Here is a 27,973-nt window from a genome sequence, read left to right on the forward strand (position 1 = left end):
CTTCAGCGCGCGCCCCTTCAGCACTGCAGAATCCCATCTCTGCTCTTTTGGAGCTCAGGTTTTTTATGAACGCTCATGCTCCAGAGAGTTACGAGTGCACCGCACTGCCGGGCACGGCTGGCCGAGCGCCGTGCTCCCGAGTGCGGCGGGACAACAGCCGGTGCCGGGAAGGGCCCGGGGAGGGTCGTTAACTCTGGAGCGGAGTGATGGCAGCAGGCGCTGCGGTGCGGCTGGGCGGCAGGAGCCGCCGGCCCGCGGCGAGCCGGGGCGGGGGGGCGGCCGGGCTCTCCCGGGGCGGTGCCTGCCGGGCCGAGGGGCGGGGTGAGGGGCGGGAGCGCGGCGCGGCGGAGGGGCGGCCGCCGGGGGCGGGCCGGGCCGGGGCGGCCGCTGCCGCGCACTCGGGCTGGGCTGCGCTCGGCTCCGCGGAGCGCGGCGCTGCCATGTTCGGCCGCGGCTCCCGCAAGCGGCTCTCCGGCCGGTCGGTGAGTGCCGGGGGGGTCTCCCTTCGCCCCCCGTCCCGCCCCGGCCCGGCCCGTCCCGGCGGGGTGCGCGCCCCCCGCCCCGCTCCGCTCCAGCCCGTGGCTCCGTCCCGCCGCCCGGCTGCGCCCCGGGCGCGGTGCGCGTGTCCCCCCGCTGCCCCCAGGCGCCCTTCCTGCGGTGCGTCCCCCCTCCAGCCCCGCCGTGCTCCCTCCCCGGCCCTTCTCCCAGCCGTGCGGGCACCCCCTTTCCCCACAGGTTCCCCCTTTCCCCCGGGCGTGCCCCGGTGCCCCAGGCACCCCCCTGTCCCGCAGCTGGGGGGCTGGGGCTGACCTCTGCGGTTTGTTGCAGCTGACGGCGTCGGGGGAGCCGGAGCGGGGCCAGCCCTGCACCACCTGCGGGGACCAGTGCCCCGGCTTCGCCCTGCACAAGTGGAGGTAAGGCCCGGCGAGACCCCCGTCCCCCAGCCCCGTCCCATCGCCCCGTCACCCCGAGGGCAGTGGGACCCCGATGGGTCTCCCTCTTCGCAGGGTTTTGTGGCTCCCTCCCAGCTCTGTGCGTGTTCAGGGTGCAGATGGGGCTTTTTTGGGGAGCGCTTGCGTTGGTCTGAAAGCGTCGCCCACCCTGGCTGGTGGTTCTCGAGACACGGGTGGGTTTTTCAGCCTCGCCGAGCAGCGCCCAGGTGTGTCTGTGCCGCGCGGGATCCAGACCTGGGACTGGGGTAACTGGTTTGCTAATTACCACCTCGCAGCCGGTCCGCTCCCCGCTGCGGTCAGGGGCTCGTCCTGCTGCCCTGGGTCGTGCCAGGGGCTGAAGTTGCCCTCGTCCGGCGGGGACAGCCTGGGCAGGCTGGGATGGGCTGGGAAGAGGGGGATCGGGGCAGAAGGGGGTCTGGGGGGTTTGCACCAAACCGCTGCGTGAAACTCCTGCCTCCCCCTGTGACCCCACGATGGGTTTATCCCCTCTCAGCGATGCCAAGCAGGGATTTAGCTATTAAAATGGATGGGGCGTGTGTAAGAATGAACAAGTATTTTTTGGCTATTGCTGTTGTGTCTCTTTATAAAACGGACAGTGCTGGCGCCTATGAGGCACAGCGAGCCCTGGCCTCGTGCTGGATCAGCCCTTCTCCCCTCCCCACGTTGTGCTGTCTAGAAATGAGTTCCTGCTCATGGGTGATCTGGGACTTGGCGATATTAAATCTGGGCTGTGGGCTCTGGGAGCTGGTGCACGGACTCAGTAGGCCAGGGAGCCCTTGGCGACCTTTTAACCTTATTTTATAGGCTATACCCTTTTCTCCAGCATCTGCCATGCTTGGTGCTCCTCCTGGCTTCTGCCCTGCTTCTTGGAGCTGCGTCTCAGCAGATTAAAGCATGGGTTCAGAGCGAGGAGGGGGATTGGTTTATTCACACAGAGTTGTATCATAAGCTTCAGCCTGGCAAATAATCGTTCCCGGTGGCATTTGCTCCGAGGTGTGGTGGGACGGGGTCCGTGGGCCGAGGCCTGCCCAGAGCGATGCGTGGTGGCAGGTGGGGCTCGCCATGGTCCTCCAGCCTGGTCCTCCGCAGGGGCCGGTGGCACATCCGAGTGCACCATGTCCTACCTCAGACCTTCAGAAGGTGAAGGTGTCTCCTTCTCTTGGGCTGCAGGAGCTGTGGTCTCCTGACACCCTCCCCATAATCTGAATCTGCCACGTGTGCATTAATAAAGATTTATAAGGTCACCCCTGAGTTATCTTCTTTTCAGGGCTTATAAATGCTTTCCCGAGCTGTCCCAGGTTTCCTTGCAGCTGAAGTTTGAGGTAGCAGGTGCTGTCACAGAGGCGCTTCGTGATGCTTAAAAGTGTCAAGGGGAACTTTCAACTGTAGGATAAGAAGAAGAGAGGTGGTCAGCAAAGCTATTTCTCCTCTGCTCCAAGGACTTACGAGGTGCTGTGGTTTGAGTTTTGTTATGTCAGAGGGCGCACTGTCTAGCGGCTTTTGAAAAATTAGGTGAATTTTGATAGCATCCCATCGAAGGCCCAGTGGCCCAGCAGAAGAGGCACGCAGCTTCTTGGGGAGCGTCAGGTGAGAGGTGGTGTCGCGGCTCTGTTCAGGCTGTGCCCTCCGCACCGGCACGCTGTGCCCCTTGCGCCGGATCCCGCAAAACCCTGCGTGCAGGAGGAGGTGGAGCAGGAGGCTCCAGCCTGCCAGGGCCACCCGTAGCTGTCTCCTGGCTGCCCTTTTCTGAGGGACCCTGGACACTGGCAAGGATTTTAGCTAAAACCACATGGATGGTGCCAGCAGCCTTTTCTCAGGAAGGAAGGGGTTACCTCCCCCAGGGCAGGAGAAGGATGGGGCCCTGGGGGTAGGGGTGGGGGTCAGCCCCCAGGGGCATTGCACCTGGTGCGCTCCGGTGTGCGGGCAAGCAATGCCAAGTTAGACCTTACACCAAGTTACCTTACACCAGGGACTGGACAAGCTGAGAGCGCTCCTGCACACACATTCACGTTTAATTGCCTTGATATAAGAGTAATTAGGCAATTAAATAAAAGCAACCTACTTGCCAGAACACAATCGAGAGGAAGCACGTTCATTTTTTAGCAGCCAGTGGTCTATTAATGCCAGGGACGTGTAAGCAGGCAAATTATTAATAGTAGTTTTGTAGGTTGAAAATACGCTCAGGAGCCCATGCCCTCTGCAGCCAGCTCCTGCTGGGGATGCTCACCAACATGTTAATGTGCAGAGGGAGATTGGAAGAAAACAAGGGTTTGGACGGAAATCCTCAGATTGAGGATACAAACCCGGATCAATTAACCACTAGAGATTTGTAAGCCTTTTTATAATCCTTTAATAGCAGAGTTTTGCTGATAAATGTAAATGGAACTTTTTTGCTTCAAAGATGGGAACTGGTGATATGCTTTAGGGAGAAGGAAAAGAATTTATAAGCTTACAGGCACTGAAACCATTGCTGATACAGGCATTGTCATATACGTAATTATGCAGGACTGTGCATTTTCTAGTTACCTGTGATTTTAGGTGTGATCTGTGCAGCTACTCCATTGAGCAGGCAAATTGCTTTTTTAGACGCCAAAGATTTCTGTGCCCGAACGTTCCCCTAAAAGCCACTTTTCTCAGATGGGGAGATGGCTTTGAGTGTTGGTTGAATTTATAATTCCTGGAAGCAAATGCATACTTCCTGAGCCAGGGAAACCACTCAAAAATCAGTTGTATTCTGCAGAACTGTTTTCTTTTCAGAATAAAACCGGTCTCTGTACTGTAGGTGATGTGCAAAAAGAAGATGAAAGGGGATTGCTAAGTAATTAAAAAATGTCACTGGTTTTAGAGTTTGTTTTTGAATCTTCTTAATTTTGCTCTGAAATTATAATCTGAAATTCAAGGTAGTGGGTGAATTATCCTGTAAAAGTGTTGACTCTTTTGGTGGAAGTCAGGAATTGAAAACACCCCGTGTTACAGACACAGTTAAACTGGAGCCCACTGCCTGCGTCTTACCCCTCGACGCTCTCAGACCTCCTGCGTGCCACAGACCTCTGCCTCTTGTTGTAAGGCAGAAATTCAATTTTCAGGTTTAAATCATTTAGCCCCAAAGAGGAGAAAGTAAGTGGTTTGTCTGAAAAGGCTGAAGATTGAATTCCATCATCCTTGGGTGTAAAGTCTGCGAGGACGCGGCTATCAAACTATGACCGGTATAACCCCCGATTTCTCATAGCCTGAACAGAAAAATGACTCCTTCCTCTAATTGCATCACTTTCTTTTATGGTAGGTTGTCAGTAAAGTACGTAAGGACTGAAAAGTTCATCTGTGTGGGCTGCGGTCTGGAGGATGGAAATTGGGTGTATATAACAAAATCCTCATTAATACAGGTCGATACTTGAAAGGTGGCTTTGTGTGGAAAAAGTGAAATCAAATTCAATAAAAATCTCCTAACTCCTTAGGAGCCCGGTTGCTGTTTTCTAATCAGATCTGCATTACATTAAACTGTGTGCCATTCAGCTTGTTAACAAGCTTTGGCATTAAATAAAGCTGTCACTGGAGTTTGGTGAATGAATGGCCATTAGGAGTGTCTTTTGCATAATGTCTTGCAGAGAAAAGCCTGCGAGGGAGGTGGTCCGGGAGGAGGGAAGGGAAGGGCATTTATAACCTAGTCCTGGTGCAATTAGTGTGAATATGCAAACCTGAAAGGTGACAAATGGTTGGCAGCTCCAGGAAGGGAGCGAGTGGCTTTTGCTGCTGTTAAGCCTACTGTGAAGAACTAATTTCGGATTTACTCTGGGCGAAGTAAAATTACAGCCTTAGTACTGTATTTAAAATAGCGGATCCTTCGAGTTGGGAGATTGGCATGTGTTTAGCACACAGAGGCATGGTTTGTTTGCTCCTTGAGAAAGCCTTGCAAAAAACGATACTCTTGCAGTTCAACAGACCTTGCTGTTCCCCGCTCTCTACCTTCTGCTCCAAAAATACCAGCTAAACCATAGATGCAGGACACCTAAATCTCAAGACTGCGTTTGAGCTCTGCTTTGAGGAGAGGGGATGTACCACCTGGTTTGCAAAGCCTGCAGAGGCAGTGGCGTGCAGCTGATTTCAGAGGGAAGGCGTTCAGATGCTGTGACAGATAAGATAATTTTAAAAATAGTGTCTGAAAACCTTTGGAGAAGTCTTTGTTGCCATAGTTATTCTTCTCGTTTGCAGAAGCATTTAAATAACAGTAATAAACATGACATAAAGACAAGGACTGGCTTACTGGGTTTTTCGTTTCAGTGTGAGATTGTGTTTTACATCTTTTCCTGGAGTCTCTTTTTTTCTTGCATATGCTGTGTAATCTTTGTCCCTCGAAATCACGTTTTGGTGGGGAAGAGATCTGCTTCTCTTCATGCATCCCTATCACACTTCATGGTCTTAATAGCAGCAGTCTGTGTGCAGCATGTAATGCCTGGCCCTTACCTTCCAGTATTTATGTGACTGTTGACTTAATATTCAGTAATATTCCATATTAACTAGTGAAGTTTTGGTGCATGCAATTGTTTCGAGCGTTTATTTGCTTCCATAACTCAGCATCTCACCATAATCTACTGTGGCCGGTCTCGCAGAAGTCTGATCATATCTGGCCTCGTCAGATCTGGGAACATCTGCAAGAACAAACTTCCCAGCTTCCCAGGAGAGACCACCTGGAGATCCCCGATGATACAGGAGCAGCCCAAAGGGTTGCGACTGACCACTGGATCACAAAAACCTATGGGCAAGGCTAAGCTGATGGACGAGGAAAAAGAGGAGATGTGTGTTGTGAGATGGTGACCTGGTAAATGAGGTGGTTGACCAGAAGCCCAGAGATATTTGAGGCTGCTGGGTGATGGTGGGTAGGTCTCTTTGCAACTCCCATCTCTGCCTTGTTGACTGTAGGCATGGAGTTGCTAGTGGCAGTGGATGTTTATTTTCTTCGTGTGTTTGTCCAGTTCCCAGTGCTCTGGACATTATCTGCTCGTGTGTGGTGAGCAGCAGACGGGACTGTCCGTGCAAGGAGAAACTCTGTGTGCTTGCAGCCTCAACCTGCGTTCGCCTGGTGCTGGCCCTGCCCGCAGCAGGGACGTCCCAGCAGGCACGCGTACGCGTCCCGGGGTGCGTTTGGGTCTCAGGTCTGATGCCTAGTGCCTCATCCAGAGAGCAGAAACAATAATATTTGTAACACAGCACGTGAACAAATAATGCTGAATTCTGAAGCATTTGTTTCTACTTTCAAAAAAAAAAAAAAGTACAGATTATTACTTCCATATGTGTTCAGCATTTTTTGTAGGTTATGTATCTTTCACACACACGCGCCCAGCTTTTCCCTTTCATGAATAACATGCTTTGTGCCTCTCTCTCCTTTAGGATTCAGATCTTCCACACTCCCTTGCATGTTTATTTGAAAGGCTTTGGAGATGTGAGAATAGCAATACCTTATCTTGAATGGGCTTATGCTTGCATCGCTGCTGTGGTGAACTGCACTGGGCCCAGTGGGTTTTATCAAGTTTTTCTTTTTGCAATGGGGAACCTGCTGCAATAGGCAAAACTTGGCCGGTGCGGTGCATCCCAGTGCGGTCCATCCTGCTGCTCCGGAGGTGAGTCCCTGAGGGACCACAGAGGGGACAAGCAGGCTGCTGTCCCCGGGGGACCTGTGCCTGTCCCCAGGGGTGGGCAGGAGTCACCTGTCTCCCGAGGATGCTGTTGTCCTGGTGGAGGGGATGCAAAAAAATCAAAGGTTGGTTTTGTCTGCTTATTTTAAAGCCTTTCACAAATGGATTGGTATTGTTAGCTTTTTAATTTTTTTTTTTTTTTGGTCACAAGCAGTTCAGAAGGAAGTCGTCATTCCCTGCCAGGTTGCTCACTGACAAAGTCAGTGTCTCTCAGCCTCTGTGCCCAGGGTGCTTTGGGATAGGCGGCTGCTGGGTGCACAGAAGCTCAGCTCGGGAGGATGCTGGAACATGCACTTTGCTGGGCATAAATGACTTCATCTGTCCTATTCACTTACACCTGTGAGATTAAGCACTTGTGTAAGTGTTTGAAAAATCAGGGTCTACTTTTTCTTTGAGTTTTCAACCCCTGTGGCAGTAGGGAAAGAGCAGGGTAGCAAGTGATGGCTCCTGCTGCTGCCACCGTTCCCACCGTGTCTCTGCCGAGGGGCAGCCGGGCCAGCAGGGTGTGAGTTTGGGTGGGTTTGAGGGTAGGGATCCCCATGAGGTTTTCAGCTTTGTCCTGCCCTGGAACAATCCGCCTTTATATGAAGTGTTGAGTGCACAGTTGCATTTAAGGGACTCCCAACCAATTTTTTGGCTTGTCCCTTCCACGTCTTCATGCCCTGCTGCTGAAACAGCACTTAAAACAGCCGAGACTGATAAGGTATCCTGTTTGTGTTGGCTGGGAGACACGATATCCACTTTAACAGAGCATTACAATATTGGAGGCAGTGTTGTCCCTGGCAAAATGCCTAAAATAAATTCTTTAATTTTTTGTATGCAATGTACAAAAGAGCAGGTGAGGTATGTACTTGTATCCGGGCAAGCCCGGGGAGCCTGTTTGAAGTCCTTTACAAGCCACTCAGGATTGTATTGCAAGAACTCAAAGGAGTTTGAGACACTTCTTGATTAAATTTCAGCTGAACACAGAGCCCTAGTCTGCAGCTGCTGTAGCTGGAGTTGCTCTGCTGCCGGGCTCTGCCCCGCTCCATCGCAGCTGAGCTGCTGGAAAAAGCCAAAAAAGCAGAATTTCTCCTAGAGAAAGTGCAGCCTGGGTACGTTTTCTGTCTGTTTTGAAGCAGCCTTGTGCAATTCTAGTTTTATGAATGGGGTGAAAAACCACTAATAAGCTGTTGTGGGTTTTGGGCTGGTTAGGGGGGTTTATTCTGTTTCTGGAGTGATTGTGAATGACACTGATGACGGAGGGGGCAGAGCAGACAAACACTGAATTCTAACTTTACCTGATATTTTACTCCTTGACTAAACAAATATTTTTTTTAAAGTTGGTGGCTTTTTTTTTTTGCACTAAGTTTTTGGAAAAATGACTACAGCTGCTTCTTGGTATGCAAAGAGTGAAATGTTACCTGCCTGGTGTGAGCGAGTGGGGTTTGCCATCGTGAAAGCAGAACAACGGCCACGAGCACTTTCCCGGCTCCTCGGCCATGGGGCTCTGCTGCTGTGCACTGGAGCCTTTTGGGATGGAATTGCCCACGACAGACATGCAAAACTCGGAAGCGGGATGGGATAGCTTGCAGTGGGGACGTCCTTCAAGCAAACAGCTGTCAGTGCTGGAGGCTGTGGTTATGGATTTGGGTACTGTGTGGGGTGTGATTTAGTGGGGTGGGGTGAACTGATTTAACAGCTCAGCGCTGCTGGATGCAGAAGGTCCTGCGCTCCTCGTGCATTGCTCCAGGCCCAGGGTAGTGGGTTAAATCAGTCGTTGAACCCTCTGCTGAGCCGGTGCAAGGAGAGGGGGAGAGGGAGGAGGTGGGGGATGAAGGGTCTCATCGGTCCAGTGGCATGCCAAGCCGGGCTGTCATCCCTGCCCTTGGCATCCCCATCGCATACTGGGTTTTGCTGCCCTGCCGCAGCCGCAGCCCTCTCGGTCCTCCCTGCTGGTCCCACAGGAGCGTGCAGAGTCCGTTTTCCCACAGGATGCGTCCCACCGACCCCCCGGAGCCCCAGCAGCGCTGCCTGCGGCTGCGATCGCCCGGCTGGGGTGTTTGGCCCCATCTGTTCTGTGGGGAGGGAAAACTACCCCTTTCGTAGAGAGTTTGCAACAGGCCTTTGTCATGAGCGTGGTGCGGCATGAGAGAAGAAGCTCCTGGCCGCTACTTTGGAAAAAAAGCCGAACTGGGTGGGTAAAGGCTGGTACCTGAGATTCTCAGCTGGAGGGGGCCAGGGTGCAGCTATTCGGCTGACGCCTGCCGAGCACTGCCCTCCTCTTTGTTGTTCTCCGCTCTGGAGGGCTGTTCAGTGCTTTCAAGAGTTTTTCTTGGGTTTTGTTCCCTTTCTGTTTGCCTTTAAAAAGTCAATCTGCAGTCTTTTATTTTTTTTTTTCAAAGACAGTTCCCCCCCCCTCCCGCCCCCCGCCCAGTAATCCATCCTTATTACACCAGTGAGTCACTCTTCAAATAATCAATTGCGTTTTCATTGTCTGGCTTGTAAGTCTATCACCGAGCTTAAGGATGGCCGATAGTATCAGCTGAGACCTTTGGCAGATGGTTTTGCAATTCGTGATGCTCATTTGGATATTTGCTTTTTTTCTCCTATGAATTATCTCCCAGTCGTGGCGGGGGAAAGCCGGGCTGGGGACTCTTCCCTGCGTGCGCAGCATCTCTGCGGTCACTATCTAACGTCGGAGGAATTTGTAACATTAGCAGAATTGTCTGATGCGAGGAAAACTAATTTCGGGGTAAGCCTCACGAGCATGGCTGTAAAGAGCCTTTTTCTCGTGCGCTGTCGTGTCCTCCTGGGCTCCGGGCATGCATCAGTGCAGCCCCGAGGTGGCCGATGGTCAGAGCCTTTCTCAGGGTCACCGATGCTAGGGCCCAGAGGCATATATAAAATTCAGGGTGCTCCCCTCTGCTGCTGGAGAGGCTGTTTCTTCCCCTGTGTGTGGCTCTTTGCTCTCTGCAGGGCCCTGATGCCAGAGCTTAACACTTCGAGAGCTAAGTATTACAATTATTATTCTTACCGCGGAGGGAGGCACTTTGTACTCAGCCATCGCAGCAAATATTTCATCCCCTATCAATTGCCCTCGTGCAGATGCTGCCGCCGCGGTGATAAAAGACATAATGGCTGCTCTCGCTGATAAGGGGAGCATATAAATATAATTATTGAAATCCCTGCACAGAGCCTGGGGATGGGTGGAGGAGAGTCCCTCTCCCTGCGAGGGGTTTCTCTCGCTCTGGAGCCCATCGGGGAGAGCAGGAACGCTCACCCCAGCGTGCTCCCTGCTGGCTGCAGCTCCTGGCAGCCGAAATGGGAGCTGCTTGGCCACAGCTGTGAGCAATTAGTAAAAGATGTCTTTTTCCCCCCTCCACTTTCTTTCCTCCTCCTCCTCTTCTCCTTGAAACCAAGCCACGGGCCCTGGGGGAGCCGGGAGGAAAGCCCCGAGCAGCTTGGGTGTGAGATGCTCCTGCGCCAGCTCGGAGGCGGCCGGTGCTCGATGCGGTCGCACCCCGGTAGCAGGGTGCAGGTCTGAGGATCCAGCCCAACCTTGCGGGAAGCGTACTGCGGCCGAGGAGCCAGATATTATTTAGATCAAGCCAACAAAAAGTATTTCCATGGCAGCGGTAACCATAGGAAACCTCCCCAGCGTGTCTTGGGTGGTTCCTGTTTCCTTGCCTTCAGCTGTTTGCTTTGCAAGCGGAGCAGCGGTTGCAAGTGCTCCGCGCCTGTGGTGCCACCAGCAGTGGCCGGTGAGCCGGGCTGTCCCCGCCACGGGCTGTCCCCGCCACGGGCTGTCCCCGCCACGGGCTGTCCCCGCCACGGGCTGTCCCCGCCACGGGCTGTCCCCAGGGGCTTCGCAGCCGCACTCCGGGATGCATCGCTGCTCCTGGTTTTCTCTTGCACTCTAGTTGGTGAAAAGATGCTTTCAGAGGCTTCTTTAGATGCTGTAAAGTCTCAAAGCCACCTTTTTACCTTGTGTCAGCTCACAAATGCGTGTTTGATCCTTAAATACCCAAGGCATGAAAGTGAATTGGCTCCCAGGGTCCAATTCTTCTTCCTTTCTATAGCGTCTTAGAAAGATGCTTTTATATTCCCTCTGGCTCAGCTAGTGATGCTTGGCCTTCAACCAAGATGGGTAATCTAGGACAAGAATCCCTGAGAATAGCAAGATGAAAAGTTATAAAAAAACCCCAACATTTTGTTGTGAAAAAATGCTGGTAAAAGACTTCATTTAAAAAAATAAACTGGAATATTTTTGATTGGCTTCATGTGGACACCTTTACAGGAGGGCGTAAGAGGAGGCTTGTTTTCCTGGGTGCTGCCTCCTCTAGGAAATCCAAGCCGTGAAGCGAATACAAATGCTGGAAATCGAGAGGTTTTGTAGTGAGTCACTGGAAGGGATGGGGAACCAGTTGTGCCGGTGTGGCCGTGCTGGTCGGCAACCAGCTCGTGGACCGACAGGGACGGGGCAGCTGCGTGGAAGCACCCGGGGGCCTGGGCATCACTGGAGACTGCACCCGTGGGTGCTCCGACCCCACCGACCCCCTCCCACCCTCCGAGGGCAGTGTGGAGGTGTGCCCGCGTAGCTTTGCGGAGCAGATGGGCCCCGCTTGCAGAGCCGAGGTGTCGCACAGAGACAGGTTATAAAAAGACATCTCCTTCTGTGGGAGCGCGAAGCAGAGGGGAAAAAATACATTGTGATGCCAATAACTGGGATTTTGATGTTTGCGTACCACGCGGCGCTGCTCCGTCCTCCCCACGCCGTCGGGTGCTCGTCGTGGCAGGGTTTGCTCCGTGGGGGAAGACCTGGTCGGTCTTTGACCTGTCTGCCTTGGGTGGACGTGGACCCCTTTGCAGAGATGCTGCTGGGCTTGTTGTCTCGTAACCTGCCCTGACTCTTTGCAGATGATTTGATCTGTGTTTTTGCAAAACCCACAATGCTACAGAAGTCAGGCTTTTGCTTAAGATTACACATTTGAAGAAGCAACAGTGGAGCAGGGACAAGGCTGATTCCCTTTCTCTTCTCACCTGCCAAACAAATGGCAGCGCTCATCACAGAGCTGCGCCTATGCCATATTAAATCTGTGTTCGGTGCCATAAAGGCCATGTGCTGGAAACGCAGCCCCTTTAAATGTCAGATTTGAGGAGAGCTGGGACGTGAGAAGACAATAAAAGTTAATATTCTGAAGTCGGGTTTGTGCAGTGTAGCTCGGATTTTTAATATCAAGTGCATAGTTTATTACAAGATGTAGAGCCTTCAAATACATATATTTGAATATGTTTTAGTATTATCTTTCCTTCCAGTAGCAGGAACAATGCTGCTTTGCAAAAGAAAAATGATTTCATGTTGCCATGTGATAGTTTCAGCTTGTACCTCTAATAGATGTGTGATCTGCTGAAGTGTGAAGGCGATCTGATAAATGCCTGAATAATAAAGCTATATTGTTTGTTCTGATTTCCTTTTGCTAGTTTCAAAGGTATAAATAAAACATTTTCACACTGTACTGTGTAGTTCCAGCCCGGACTGTTTACTTTCTGCTGATGCACCCTCTAGGAGCCATGAATCTTTCAGTCTGACAGGAGAAATCTTGTGGCATTAGTATTGCATGTTGCGCTCAAAATGATTAAATGTGATTTTAATCAATATTTTGTCCGAAGTAAAGTTATAAGTATTTTAGCAAATAGTAAATCTTCCCTTTAAACAAAGAAGCATTTGTCTCCGTGTACGGCAGAGGGCAGCCGGCATCGCTGCGCTGGGAGGCTGCTGCTCGGGGCTGCCTGAAGGGAAAAAAATCCCTGTGCTTAAATGATATTTTGCAGAAATGAAATACTCTCTGTGTGTTTGCTTATATATGGGTGTGAGTGTGTATATAAAAAGACACAGGGTGGCATATATATAAAAATAATCCTAGCACATAATATAAAACTTAAATATTGGTAGTGGTTGCTGAAGTTGGATGAAGCGCATGTTGTGTTGATTAATGCTCAGCCTGGTGTTACACTAAGCTTCGGAGGGGATTGAAGCATGCTGAGAGGGGAAAACGAAGAGGCCCCGGCTAGCGAAGGGTTGCAGTCTTCATCTTCCTTGCAAAGACGGAGTCTGGAGACATCTTATGATGCTGGGAACTACCCCAAGTCAAGGAAAGGCCTTAAAAGACAGATAATATTGGGATATGCAGAATTGTGAGTCCGTCCTTCTAGCAAAGAAGCAGCACGTCTGGGCGCTGGGGGGGTTTGTGCCGGAGTTTGCAGTGCTGTGGTCTCATTCCCGGCAGCACCAAAGCTGTTGGAGTTGCAGGGCTCTTGCGAAAGCCCCTGAGATGATTCTTATCCCCACCTTAGAAGTGATCAGCTGTTAAGGAAACTTAAAATACTGAGTTTGGTGGATGGAGGAGGAAGCAGCCCTGGCCCCAGGGGCAAGGCGGCAGGGCTGGAGGCTGGCTGCAGTATCCTTCGTTGGAAGATGAAGCTCCTGCTTGCTAGTGAGGGACCCCATCCCGCAGGTACGGAGACACGTGCTTAGTTGTCCAGAGCCAGTCATGGAGACTGGGGCCTCGCCTTGCGTAATAAGGTTTTTCCAACAGAAATGGACTTTCTTCTTTTTATTTTTTCCCCTGTAGCTAATTGCACAGACACTACCAAGATGTGCTTCTCATTGAACTCTTAGTGCACCTTGTGTTTCTTTTAAGAGGGAATAAAGAACTCCAATGCCAAGTCTGTGCTCAGCTTTTGGCTTCGCTGTGGCGCTGGTAAAATGTTCAGGGCAGCTGGATTTTGTGCTGCGTTTTGGGCAATGTGTTTCCTGGTGAAACCATAAGATGCCATGCTGAATTTTCAGATTTTAGTCATTAATTTGAGAGGAATTCAGATTTCCTCTGTCTCCGCCAGTGAGCGGCTTGGATTGGGCTTAATCTAAATCTCTCAAAGCACTGCTCCTGCAAGGGGCTGGAAGTGTCAACATTGTTGTATAAAATATGGGGCTGGTAACAAGAGTGAAAGAACATGTGGTTCAATAACCAGTTTATGCAAAATACCCAGCTGGGTGGATTTTGCTACTGAGAATCTGTGGACTGTAATGATCAGAGAAATATGGAAATGTTGGAGGGGCTTTATAATAATGGGTGCTAATTAAGATGAAATGGATTTGGGTGGTAGGGAGTAATCCAAGATTACAATAGCAAGTTTTTTTTTAAAATAGCCCCTGCTATTTGGGAGGGCAGCAGAGCTCCTTGTTGTAGGGCTTAAAACAGCCTCTCCACAGGATTGTTGCAAGCATTCACCCTTGCCTGGTTATTTCACAAGAGCTTGGTACAGCTGAGACATGAAATACGTGACTAATTTCAAGGGTACAAGCTGGCGTGCGTGCTGTAAAGCACCTTCTCACTAGGATAAAAATGCTGTTATATTGATGTGCCTGGATAATTGCTTTTCTGGAGGTCTCGCTGGAGCTGGGCTCTGGGAAGGGGTGTTTTGTCCCGTTACGGCGATTCCTGCATTGCACGTTTCGGAGCTGCGAGAACGGCCCGGTGCTGCCGCTGCCAGCGAGCTGCTCCTGCCTGGGCTGGTGCGCTGGGAGGGACTGGGAGAATGCTACTGGGAATGACCTCTGGCAGCTCTGGGAGTGGGACCAAAAGCAAGATGCAACACCACAGCCTGGACTGCAGGACCCCGGTTCTGCCCCACCAGCTCCAGGTTTTTGGGCAGGAGCAGACGTGCAGAGCCAGGCACATTTCTGCTCATGCTGCTTGGCTTTTCCTCTCTTGTAAGGCTTCAATGGTCTTTTTTCAGCGCTGACCGTGCCGCAAAGCACTGGACTTAGCACACCGAGTGCTTCAGGCACCTGGCTCCTCGGGAAATGATGGCTATGAAATGTTTTGCAGGAGCTTGTCGTCATTAAAGGCGATTTGGCAATGCGTAGCTCGAAAGGCTGCGCTCGTAGGCAGCCCAGCCTTGTGCTGCAGACGGGCGAGCCTTAGGACTCACCTTAGCCAATGTCAATAGAAATGAAACTACTTAAATACACAGTTAAAATATGTTGTTATGTTAGCGTGTGGACCTCCATGCAAGATTGCTCTTTAACTGTAGCCATTAAAGGACCCCCATGGAAGGAGGTATAGGAGGCTGGTAAAAAAAATTTCCCAGTCTTAACTGCTTGTTTGCTGCCAAGTGGATTTTGGGCTGAGGTGAAAGCTACCTGGTTTTGGGGTATTTCTATCCAAAACCTTGTAGACGGTAAGCAGAAATGTGTTAAAAAGATGCTGCGTGCTTCCTTTCAGGTGATGAAATCCAGCTGCCCCGTCTGCTGGCGTTTCTCTTCTGTGCTTCCACGCACGGTGCCCAAGCCGTGGTGGCAGAGAAGGCTGTTTCCAATGGCTGGCACATCCTCGTGGTTCAGATCGGCCGTCTTCCTGGGCTTTGCCAGATGATCCGGGAACTTGAGTAGTTCATAAAAGGAGCAAGTAGCCAAATGGACCAATAAAAGGAGTTTGTGGAAAAGCCCAATATATTTTATGAAGAAAGAAACGGATCCTCAAATGCAAGGGTTGTGTCTTGTAAAATTTTGCAGGGCTGCTAGTGCTGTTAAATGCTGGCTTTCTGCTCCAGCCGCTCTCTTCCAGCGCACGCAGTAACTGTCTAAGCTTTCTTTCTGTCCTGAGCTCTTCCAAGTTTGGGGTGAAATCCTGGCCCTGGGGAAGTCACTGGGAGATGTGCCGTGAATTTCCCAGGGACCTGGAAAGTGATCTTCAGTGTGAGACCTGTGATGACAGCCTTCGAACAAAAACCATCTGGCTTTTGTGGGGCATTTTAGGCAAGGTAAAATACAGCTTTACATCTTCTTAATGCTCTTCAATGGGAACAACTGCAGCTAGAAGGCCAAAATTTGGCTTGACAGTGGTTCTCGCTGGGAAATGCCTTTTGTGTGATCCAGGAAAAGTTAAGCCCTTTGGATTTGAGCGATTGATGAGTTTGTAGCAGCAGGATGGTGCATGCACACGCAGCATTTCTAACCATGGTAACCCAATGAGTGAAATTTCAGCCCAGCGCAGAGGGCGAGCACAAGGTTGATGTATTATTTAAATCCCCCCCCAAGCTGTTTAAAGGGCTCGAAGGGGGCTGTGGTGCAGGGAGCTCGGCTGCCCTGCCAGCTTGGGTGGATTTCATGCACCGTCCATAGCTGCGAGATCTCATCTCCCTGTGCTGCCCCGAAGCCTGTAGGATGGGGAGGCAACAAATGAGGCAGAACATCCTTGGAGGCTGAACCCCTTCATGTCATTGAAGGGACAGGCGGGGAGTTGCAGGAAAGCAGAAAACAGGGATCTTGCTGCCAATTCAACTTTTTATCCGTCTGTGCAAAGGAGTGTCTGCAGCTTCGACCTTGATGCTACCTGACCTGTGAGATTTTTAACGAAATCTTTTTAGTATTCTCCTTGTGCAGTTTGAATTTATTCCAATGGACTGCAGAGATGTGGTGGTGTTCGAGCTAGGCTTGAATTTCTTAGCTGATAAAAATTTGATATCATTCTTCTATCTTGGCCCCAAAGGGCAAAGCTGCAGAGCTCAGCTAATCTTATGAGATCCATGTCTTTTTGATTTGACAGTTCCTGAGAGCGGTTTCTGCTGCACCCAGACTTTAAAATAGGGCACAATCCCAATTTCCAAACTGCAATTAAAATTTGGCTTCAAATCCAATTTCTCAGCTCCTAAATGCTGAACAGAGACAAATTTCGGACTGTGTCCTCTCTGCAAAATGATGATGCATGCCGGTGTGTGGCCCTTCACTGAGCCAGGGTTGGGGTGATCCCGACTGCAAGCAGCTCTAAGAGAAGGGTCCAGATTTTAAGGAAATAGCATTACATTTCCCAATCACTGGAAGTCTTTACGGTCGAGGGGGGTTACCTTTGGAGATGGCTTGGTCATTGCCAGCTCTGGGAACTGGCTGTGCTGAGCTCTCCTCCTCACTGGGGATGCTCAGCTCCCCTTCAGCTTCGTGGGAACATGACAGTGTCTCTTCTTGTGGATAGTGATGCTCAAAAAAACAGGCTGTGTGGCTGGATGAAGTGCTGTGCGGACCGCCATGCTTTTGGCTACCGGGCCCCTTCCCGCAAGCTTTCTCCAAGGTGAAGGTTGGGTTTTACTGCTGGAGTTTGGCTGTCACTCTCGCTTTCCCCACGGCCACCTTTTGAGGGGATCAGTGGTTGGTTTTGGCAGGAGCTGTTTTATTTCTTGCTTGTGAACGTAGTGATCTCAGCTGTCTGCGGGTCTGCGTGAGGCTCGGTATTAGAGCTGCTTTGATGTCTGCACTGATACATCTTAAGGCAGCTCAGGATGATTTTATGCAGTAGCCCCAAGGTGCTTGCACAGAAAAAGGTGCTTTAGAAATGTAAATTTTGTTTGAGGACAGATTTTTCTCTGCTGCTCTCTCTCAATTCAGGACAAGGCGGTAAAAATGTAGCATTTAATTAAAGTTTGTAAAGGTTTGGAAATGAATTGCTATAAACATAAAAGACATAATCAAATGCCTACCTAATCCCCACCTTAAGGGCACATTAAATGCAGAAAGAATATAATGTGTTGGAGACTAGGATTGAAAAGTGATGAGGATTTGGGAGCAGATCTTTTATAGCTGGAGCTTCTAAATTATTTTACTTCAGGCTTAGGGATTTAAATATCTACATATTATAGATAAACATGAAGCAGCCCAATTCTCAGTTGGCACAGCTGCATCATTCTACCCAGTCATTTTAGCTACAAATTCGTACAGCGCAGCCTTGCGACGTGCGTTACGGCGCGGTGTCTTGTCCCGGTGGTGGATGGGGTAGCAATCAGCCCTGGGTTTATCACCGAGTCGAGGACTTCTTCTCTGAAGCTGATAGCTATTTAGACAAAAGCGCCTGAGACTTTTCCATTATTGGAATAGAACAGGGTGAAGAAGAAGATGTGGCGTTACGCAGTGTCAGCTGGGGAGCTGGGCTTCCTCGGCTGCGGAGCTGCCTTCTGTCATCTCCAGCTTCAATTTTAAAAAAAAAAAATTAAATAAAATTGAAACAATCTTTTATCCTGAAAAACTCAGACAGCAGGAACCAAATGCTGTTATCTCTCTGGGTCTCTAGAGAAATAAAATCTGGGCGCCTTGGAGCTGCCTGGCTCCATCACCATCTCCCCACCGTCCCCCCATCTCCCCGGTGTCATCCCCATAGCCAGCTGTCCTGAAGAGTTGGTTTTCCCCATCGAACTGCTGCCCCCCCCCCCACCCTCCAGCAGCACGTTGTCAGCAGGAGCACGCCATGGTTTTGTTCTGCAGTTAGCGATATCCGGCTTTGTTCAGTTTTGGGTAGAAACCAGGCTGTGTTCTGTGGTCTAGCTGTGATTCCTGTTGTTGTTTTTTAAGGCATTGTGATTCTTATGGAAATTGGGAATGTTTCTCTTGGTGGAGAAAGAGCAGCGAGGTATCACCAAAAACCCCAGCTGGACCCACGCCTTGCGGTGCTTTGCTGGGGTGGCGGCAGCAGAGGTTTGCTTTCTTTGGGACCAAGGCTTGGAGACGTGGGGTGGGGAGAGGGCAGGGAGAGGGCTGTGGGGAGAGGGCTCGCACGGGCACCGGTGGTGACGGTGGTGGTGGTGACGACGCTTGGAGGAGCAGAGGTGGTGGTAGGGGATTGCCCTTGCTGGTAGCATCAGGGAAAGGGCAACGTGGCCAAAAGATTAACTCATCCTCTAAACGGCGAGGGGAGAAAAAGAGCCTGGGCAAAAGGGAAGGGGACAAAACACCTGGTGGCAGAGCTGAAAGGTGCCCAGTTAAGGGTAAAATTAGTCCCGTGTCTTACACTGCAGGGCCCCATGGAAACGGGGAGGGCTTTCTTTTTCTGTTGAATCGGGCTCTACGCCAGGTGAAAGAAAACATTTTCCCAACACCAAATGGAAAAATGCAAGGCAGACGTCTTAAATGAACTGTTAAAGGAATAGAGCTGTGAAAAGAATACGTTTGCTGTGCGCCAGGGTTATGCATTTAACAGATTTTTGACTATATGCGACCTTTGCAGTTTGTAGACAGAGAAATCTGCTGCAGAAACTCAAGTTGTACTAAAGGCTGATGGCAAATGTCAGGGTATCATTGCTGTTCCTGGGCTGGGCTTTGCTCAGGAGGAATGGACAGTATCTTTCTGTCCTCCCCCAAAACCTTGCTGCATTCTTCCTTTCCCCTCTAGCCCTCTCCCCTCTCTTTCTACAGATCATTGGCAGCTCTGCTCATGCTTTAAAATAACCCAGGCTAAAAAGTGCGATTTGCGTTTCAGCGATTTTTGATTACACCCACGTCCTATATTTATTGCCGTTTAAATCGTCTGTGTTAGCTTGAGATGTGTTTCTTTTGAGCAAGGAAAAAAAACTTGACTCTGTTGCTAAGGGAAAGAAGATATTTATTCATCAGGGCACTTCTTCAGTACTGCGAGGCTGGTAGCCATGGAGGAGGAGTGTAAGGAAGAGAAACGGTTATGTATTTAAGCCCTTTCTGTTATTGTTGTTGGACTCTTGCCATATCTACTGATGGTCAGCAGATGTCTTTTTTTTTTTTTTTTTTTTTTTTTTTTCCCCCTCCCAGTGTTGTGCATCTTGGAGTAGAGGTGCAGCTCGGGTTATGGTGCAGGGCAGCTGGTCCCCAGAGCCTGGTGTAAAATCCAGGGAGGTCCCTGGAAGGACCCGCGGGGCTTTGGTGGGTTCCTGGTCCCACGGGCGTTACGAGGCTCCCGTGTTTTGTAGCTATTTCCCCTGAACCTCTCCAAAGAGCTTTTCTAGTCCTTGGCTTCAGTATGTCCTTTTTAAAAATCCCCATCAAATCAAAGACACCAAGAGCCAAAAATGATGCACATGGCTGCGTTCCTTCCCCCAGCTACTGCTGCTGGGGGACGTGCGGCAATGCCATTAGCTGGCTGTCGCCGAGGTAGGAGGCTTTCCTTTCAGCTGTCATAGCAACAGGAAAATATTGTTTTGATGGAGATCAAATTAAAAATTAAATTTGTCTCTTTCCTAGTAAGTGAATTGCTCACTTGTGAAAAGTATAGATCACTTTGATTGGGGTAGATATCTTTGTAAGCACCTCTGTGGGTTTCTGAAGTGGATTTTGCAGATGCCTCGTGCCACACTATGTCCCTGCTGGGTTTATGTCAAGTGTCCCGTGAATTTGAGCTTTATTTAACGTTAGGCTTAGTTCAGAAAACTTCCTTGGCAAAATTTCCTTGGTGCTTGTAACCTGCTAAAGCTTGGGGGGGGGGAAACAGGTCTGACGAGTGTCTGGAAGCAGAAGGGATGACTACTCAAATGTAGCATTTCTATTCTTTCTACTAAAAAACCAAATAAGCAGTAATTTGGTGGTTTACAAGATGCTCTGGTTCTTGGAACGCAAAGCTGAGCACAACCTGAGAGCAGAGAAGAGGAGGTGAGTCACGTAAACGGCAGGGTTTGCGGCAGCGCCGGGAAGAGAACAGCCTGAACATCTCTCTGATGCTCTCCCACACCCAAAGTATTTCCAGCTCGGGGACTTTCTAAGCCAGACATGATTTCTAGGTATTCGGTGTCCCCAGGTGCCTTTCTGTCCCATGAGTTGTCCATTCTCCCTTTGAGCCCACGCAAGCTTTTGGCATCCGCAGCATCACTTGCTGTGGCTCGGTGCCGCTGCGTGGGGGACCACCTCGCTTGGGTTGCTTTCATTGTGGTTGGCTTCCTTCGGCCAGGTCGCAGCATCCTCAGCCTGCAGGTGGGGAAACCGAGGAGTGAGAGGGAAGGACCTTCCCAGGCTGCTCACAGGTCCGTGCCAGCCCCGAGGCCGCACTGATGGCCATGTTTCTTCTCAAAGCAGCACGTGGAAGCTCGAGCTAGTCGTATCTGTGTCCTTTTGGCTTGTAGTATAGTAGCGCTAGCAGATTTACTACAGCTAAACTGATTCTCTCATTGGTTTATCTGTAATTAAGATTCTAATTGATAGGGAAAAAGCTTTTTGGTTGAAGGTAAAGTGAAAAAAAGAAAAGGTTTTTCTTGGAAAGAGTTTAAAAATCACCGGTGTTCTTCAGCAGAAGTGAACAACCCCCTGTCCAACATTGTGCAAATAATTGTTTTTGTTTTTTTCACGAGACATCCTGTTAGCACGGATGGTTTGTGGACATATGCAGGCTTTTTGACTGCATAAACAACTCTGGCCTGACATCTGGCACTGGAGCACAATATAACAAGGGCTGCAAGCATCCATGCTGCTTTGATTGGAAACGATCTCCCAAACTTTGGTGACAGATGGAGGCCAGGAGCTTCCTCCAGATTACGTGGGGTGCACGAAGTCTGGCTGTGGGCGAGAGGGGCTGTCCTGTCAGCCAGCGTCCCTTGAGCTGCTATCTAGACAGGCTTTGGCACTGGGTTGTCAGAAGTGGGAGGAGAGGGAGAAGCCACCCAGAAAATAACCAATTCCACATTTTCCAAAGTGACTTCTGGGCTTTCCATCATTTCAGCTTTCCAGGTGCCCAGCTCTTGGTTCAGAAGTGGTGGCTTTTTGAAACGAGCTTCTATTTTTATTCTTTTTCTTCTACCCTGTTCCTCTGCAAGGGGCTTGGCCCCTGGGGACACACAGCTGCTCTGCGGGAGGTGCTGCTTCCCCCGTGCCCAGCCCAGCCTTGAGCCCCGTGTCCTGTGCGCGTGCCACAACGTCTCCAAGAAAGGAGGACAAAAGAAAAGGGCTTGCTTGTTTGAAATGTCAGTGGTGAAATTATAAAGAAGATTCCCTTTCTTCCCCCATGGAAATCCATACGTAAAGCTGTTTCCAGCCAGCTCCCTTCTTAAGCACTCTATTGATTTGTGAAATCAAATCGGGCTCGGGCAATGCCGTCATTATCTGCCACAAGCTGATGGAGAAAGTCGATGCCAACATCAATTTCCCATTGCACGTGGCTTTCGTGGAGTTCATGGCAGACTGCAAGTGGCGTGACACCGAGACCATATCTGCGTGATCAGTTATCACCCACTTCCATTAAAATCCTTCTCCTTTTCCCCAGACTGAGGTCTGCAGCGATGCTGCACTGTGGGGACCTGCGTCCTGCAGGCAGCGATGCTGCTGAGCGCCTGCCTCTCCGCACCAGCAGGCATTCGTTGTGCATTTTATTTTTCGCATGTGTTCATCTTCAGTATTACAGACATGTATGTGCAGAGCAGTGCTGCGTGCTGATGAGGATTATTATATTGCCTTTTTTTTTTTCTCCCCCCTCATATATTTGAAAAAGCAACACAAAATTACATATATAAGCGGCAACATCTGTTACGGAAGCCTGGCCCAGGCAAATTACTGCTTTAGAAAGTCGACGCAGATACTTGTGTGATTCACTTTCATGCTTGCCAGAGTCACATCATACCCACAGCGCTTTATTCCAGCTACGATAGGTGTGTCTTTTTTTTCTTTTACACCCACATCAAATTCTTAAAATAAGAGCACTGTAAAAGGAAAAAATAACTTTGAGTTTATTTTCCTCTGGAGTCCATGGGGCCCTGGAAGTTATTATTAGAGGTGAAGTCATCACAGAGGAGACTGTAACCCTTGGGGAAGGGTGTGGGCGACGCTGCTCTTGCAGAAAGAGCAGGGATGGTGGTGTCCTAGGGCAAGGGGACGTGGGCACCAGGGGTAGAGAAGTCCCCATCTACCTCTTGCCCGTGTCCATGATTTTGGCCAGACGGCGATGGGGCGTTTCAGTGCACATCCCTCCTCCGGCACGGTGGCTCTGGGAGCAGAACGGATCTGCCCTGAGCGCTGCTGAGCTCCACCACGTCTGCACGCACCATCCCTTTGCCGGCTTGCAGTGCCCAGACCACACCAACAGCTGGAGTGGAGCTATTCTTTTTTTTTTATTTCACATAAAACAGAGTTGGATCCTCGTTACCGTGGAAACTAGCAGCCCTAATTATAAGGAGTTTGATTCACTGGATGTGAAAAGCTATAGTTCTTCTTTTTCTCTTAAAAAAAAAATAGAAACAAAAAAGGTATTTCATAAAGTGATAACCCCACACCTGATGTAAGGGTAATCTTGAGTGTTTTCCATATGAATGGTGTCCCAGGAATATAGAAAATACTAGTACTACTACGTCTGTAATGGTGAGCCAGGCTGGGATCAGCAATACCATCCTTTGCTGCCGGTTACTTGTGCTGAACCATGGCTGCCTCCAGGCTGACACTGAAAACAAATCAAAGTCATTGCATTCTGTATGATTTTCCTTTTTTTTTTTTCTTTGTCTTTTGCTGTTGCATCACGTGCAGCATGAAGAGAGGAGATAAAGCCAGAGGGCAGAGGTGAAAATATCTCCTGCCGGGAACTCCGGATTGCAGCCAGGAAAAAGGCTCGGCACCTCTTGGTGCGGGAAGGACCGAGGTCTGTGCAGGGCCCATGAATAGCCCCATTGAGCAGCTGCTGGTCTGGAAGTTAAGTGGTGGCTTAAGTGTTTTGCCAGATCTGCTGGAATTTGCTCGTTTTGCAGACAGCGGTGAAGGAGCATTACTGTTTACATCAAAACAGGATGCGAGTCAATATGTAAATACTGTATAAAGAATGCTCTGTGTGTGCAAAGTGGCCTTTGCAAGTGGTCTCGGAGTTCATCCTCCCCATTGCTCTGTCCTTTGAGGGAAATCAGCTGAAAGCTGCAAAAATTGGGGAGTGTTTTTTGTCTTGGCTTTCTGGCTTCTTTTTCTTTAAGCAGACAGCGAGGGGACCGTCCTGCGCGGGTCAGAGCATCGGTTGTATTTGGGTCAGGAGGGTTACCGGGGGGGCAGAGATTTGCACATGGAATTGATTATTTTATTCCATTTTTAGAACGTGCTTACTGCGGTTTAAAACTCAAATTCGTCTTGTAACACAGATACTTAAATCCTGGCCTGGAACCGTAGCTAAGAGGAGAGCATTTAATACTTGCTAAATCCCTATTTCAAATAAACGTGTGAGAGAGTGGCTTTCTGGTTTATTGGTGAAGAAACAAAGCTGATATTTTAGAATATATCCAATTAAATTCTGCAGAGTGGCCTTTCACATGAGGATAAATACATTTAGGGCCGTGTCCCTCCGAGCATGAAAAGCAGGGACTGTTGAGGGGGTGTTTTGGTGTAAGTTCATCCACGCTTGTGACACGGGCTTTTTCCAGCCCTGGGTATGGTTGCTCACGAGTTGGGAGCTTGTCTTCCACCTGGGAACGGCTGGCACGTTCTTGTTGTACGGCTTCGTGGAAGGAGCAGGACTCATTGTGGTAGGTGTACGGTTGGACTCGCTGACCTTAAGGGTCTTTTCCAACCTAAACGATTCTACGATTCTGTGATTGCCACCCTCGGTTGGGTCAGTGTCTGCATCGTACAGATGAGAAACCAAGCTGTGAAGGGTTGGAGGGCCACAGCAGCCCAGCCGCTTCGGCAGGGGCAGCCTGAGCTGCTCTGCGGTCTCTCTCCACGGACTGCACCTCGCGGAGGCACGGGCATCCCTCGGCCGGCTGGGACACGCCGGCCCCTCGTCAGGGTGCTCCTCCGGCGGGGCGAGCGGCTCTGAACAGCCCGGGCAGAGGGGCTGCTTTTGTGTGGAAATGCCTTTCTATCCACGCCGGCCCAAGGGTGGTCGGTCTGATGTGTTACTGCACTTTGCTTTTGCGGGGATGATCAGTGCCATCAGACACTCTTCTAAGGCCTGGGGGAATAATTTGGGAGTGGGGAGGCAAGCGGTGTTCCCGTTTGCGGGAGCGGGGTGGGCGCCCGCACCTTGCGTGCGTGCAGATGGGATCAGGGAGCTGGAGACTCCGGGGACGCTCATTCTGCAAATGGTTTCCAGTTAATGGTGTCCTGATATCCGTGACTATGTGGCAAATCGTGTGCTTAAAGTTGCGTACGCGGATGGTTTATCAAAGGCAGCAGAGCCTACTGCTGTGCTTAATATTAGGCGTGTGTTTAAGTACCTTGTTGAACTGTAGCAAAAGCAGCTAACCCCAGCCAGGACTTCAACTGGGCTTTTTCTGGACTGAAAGAATTTTTCTGCCTTTTAAATGCCTCGGGATTTTTACAAGACATCCATCTCTGGTTTTAAAAACCCGTCACCATGGTATAGTGTATCAACGTCTGACAGCTGTGACCAGGTAAGAATTACGATGTCTTGAACAGAATTTATGAAACCACAAATTACCTTTTGCCTATTGAAAATTAAAACAGCGCTAGTGGTTTTAGACTAATACAAAGGAACCACAGTACTTTTTTCATTTAGCAGTCACCATATGACTGATACAATTTTTTAATGTACACGCCCCCCCCCCCCCCCCCCCAATGTTTGGAATGTATAACTATATATTGGGCATTTAAAAAATTATAAAAACCATTAGGCAAGAATAGCACGTTAAAATGTATTTTACATGTTTTTCTTAGGCTCAGTTAGCCATATGTTAAAATAAACTTTAGCAATGGCAACAATTCTTGTTTGAGATTATGTCTTAATAAAATAGTGTGTGGGTGGTAGATACAAGCAGATACATTTCTGTGCAGAAGTCAGGATTCAGCTATTTTATATCATGTTTACCTAAACCATCCCCACCGAGCAGCTTCCACCTGCATCCCCTGGGTGAGGATGTGGTCCCGTTCCCACCGGAGCCAGCGGGACATCTCCAGTGGGGTCGGTGGGCTGTGCCGCTGCAAGGGTGCACGTCCTGTCCTGCCCATGGGGTGGATGGACCATGGGGTGAGCTGGGCAGCCAGTGCACCGGGAGCCTGGTGTGGGGCTGCTCCTCTGAGAACATCTGTAGAGCTCCTGCATCTCCTAAAATCCTTGGCAGATGTGCTACTGGGAGAGCAGGCAGGACCTGCAGGGCTTGGTGCATGAAACAGGCTGTCGCACGCAGCCAGGGCAGCCCTGGGAGCATCCGACCCTGTTCTCTGGCACGACATGGCCCAGGGTTGGAATGGGGAGGATGCCAGGCAGGCTGGGTGCTTTGGGCTTTTTTCCATCTGCTGACACGGCATCCAGAGCTTGTACTGGGGGAGACAGCCAAGGGAAGTGCTCCCATCCACGCGCACACAGCCTTGTGACGTGGATGGTGGGGACCACAGGAGCTTCATGTGCCAGGACCTGGCAGTGGCTGGTGGAGGGATAATGACAGGACAAGAAAGACGAGGGCTAATTCACTTTCCACACACTCCTAACAAACCCCAAACCAGACCCAGTTCCTCCTCTGACCGGTGCAACGGCCCCAGTGTGCTGTAACGACTGCGGGCACAAGAGGGGCTGGCGCGGCGTTCCCCACCGTCCCCGCTCTGCAGCACGAGGACATCTTGCCAGCTGCCAGAGGAGCCTCGCTCGAGTAAAGACCATCGAGTTAATCTCCTGCTTGCTTCAATTACACCAGCCAGGAATAGGTCCCGTGGTACTTTGGCAAATTTGTTACTTCCCGATGCTGTTTCACCACTACTCATTCCTCATGGAGATCCTTCCTGTTACTGCAAACGGGTTTCCAAGCAGTGAGTGGCTCAGGGTCTTGATGTATATGGGAAATCCATGCTTCAGCGTGTTTGTGCAATATTTACCATTGTGTGCCTGCGTGTGTATGTGCGTCCTTGCATGCCTAAGCACCCTGCAGCGTACCGAAGTTTTCTTGACGCTTGCACGTGGTGGGTTGAGAGCACGAAGAGTTAGCCGGGGAGGCAGCAGCCTTAGGACTCCCCGGTGTACAGACTGCAGTGTGCTCTTCTGCAGACTTTCTAGCACGTGGCAGTTGATATTTTTCAGGTGACACCTAATTTGCAGGGGTTGGGTGACGGTGGGGCGCTGGCAGGTCAGCCTGGTGCCCAGCACTTTGTGATCCCTGCTTTACGTGCTCTGTTTATCTCTGGCTTTGTAAGCCCGAGCCACCCTCTGCTTGTTTTAATAACCTCTTATTTTTCTGTTCAAGACTTCACAGAGCTGTGGATCAAACTGTTGTTTCTGGATTTATTTATTTATTTATTTATTTTAAGGAGGAGAAAATAATCACGGTCAGCTGCACACTGGATTTTATTAAGGGTTTCTGGAAACCACATCAAATGGTAACATGAGCATGATGATGAATGCTGGGAAGTTCATCTCCTAGCCTGATGCAGATGGTCCACTCCCTATTTACATTTTGAGGGCATCGTTTCATGTTGTATCGCTCTGGTCACTTCTGCTAATGCGGTGAAGGCCAGGGCTGTACTTTCATGGTGTGCCCCTGCGTGGTTGTGTTGTTTTTAAATTGCCTTGCATTGCTGCTGGCTTTCTTGTTGGTGAGCGGTGAAGAGAGGAGAATGTGCAGGGGATGATACCCCTTGGATCTGGCGTTTCAGCCTTTCAACTTGTTCTACCCTTGAATAAACAGGGATTTGCATTTTGACAGTGCTTTTCCCCTAACTCGGGGATCTGCAGTAAATTGCATTTTCACCTGTAACATTCTGCTGCTTTCTCCCTGTCATGATACTGGTGTAGTGAGGTGCAACGCAGCAGTCAATGAACAGCGGAGTCTGCATTAAAGACAGACAGCGAGTGATGTCCTGATGTCGCTGTCACCGGTCTAAGGGCCGGGAAGGGGACTGGCTCTACCTGGGGTCGGTTTGGGGTGCGTGCCCTCGCCTCCCATGGTGCCCCGGCCCCTCCAGCTCCCACCCCCTGTCAGACCCATCCCTGTGCTATTTACCTTCGCTGCTGATCATTTACTTAACTTTGCATTTATTCAGGGTTTAACTCCGTCAGCCTGTTTTAATCGGTGGGGCTGCAGCGTTGTTGTGCTAAACTGGAGACAGATGGTGCTTGAACAGGGACCACACACAGAGATCCGCAGCAGTGGTGCTGGCCGGGCCGGACGAGCAGGGTCCCACATGGGTACTGGCGGGTGGGAGCCGGCGCCAAGTCCGGGATGGTTTGCGGAGCTGCCGGCAGCAGGAGGTGGGGAGAGGCGAAGGGGCCGTGCTGGATGGCAAGGGGACGCATCGCCCCTCCAGCTCGCCCATCTCTGTTTTTCTTGTGGCACAGCGTTTTTCCTAGAAGAGGAGTGGAGAGTTTGCCAGGCCCAGCTCCATCGCCTCGATGGGGTGCCTGTCACCAAAAAAGCCCTTTTTGCTGGAAGGAGGGGGTGGGAAGGGCCCCGCAGAGCGATGGCTGGAGCGGTCCCTTCCCCTTGCAGGCAGCACGGGGAGCGGGAATGGAGCCAGGCAAAGGCTTTCTAATGAGGCGATATAATGCCTCGTTATTAAGCGTTGTGGCTGGACGTAATTAGCTCAGCGCACCAGTTGCCATGGTGTCTGGCACACATTGGCACGAGTGCTGGGTTAGCTCTCTGCCCAAATGC

General features: G+C 50.4%; 1 protein-coding gene across 2 annotated transcripts in view; it reads left to right on the plus strand.

The window, feature by feature from the left end:
• The first annotated feature begins 368 nt into the window (after nt 1-368).
• Nucleotides 369-27,973, plus strand: part of PRICKLE2 (prickle planar cell polarity protein 2) — a 108,926-nt gene continuing 81,321 nt past the window's right edge. The window contains exons 1-2 of one of the 2 annotated variants that reach the window (XM_072876082.1): nt 369-482; nt 829-914. In XM_072876082.1, coding sequence (XP_072732183.1) covers nt 441-482; nt 829-914 — 128 coding nt within the window. In that variant the 5' untranslated portion in view covers nt 369-440. Of the gene's footprint in view, nt 483-533; nt 658-828; nt 915-27,973 lie in introns of those variants that run through there. The other variant, XM_072876084.1, reaches the window with a different exon arrangement.

This window comes from Ciconia boyciana, chromosome 11, assembly GCF_034638445.1.
Source record: "Ciconia boyciana chromosome 11, ASM3463844v1, whole genome shotgun sequence".
NCBI classification, from domain to species: domain Eukaryota; kingdom Metazoa; phylum Chordata; class Aves; order Ciconiiformes; family Ciconiidae; genus Ciconia; species Ciconia boyciana.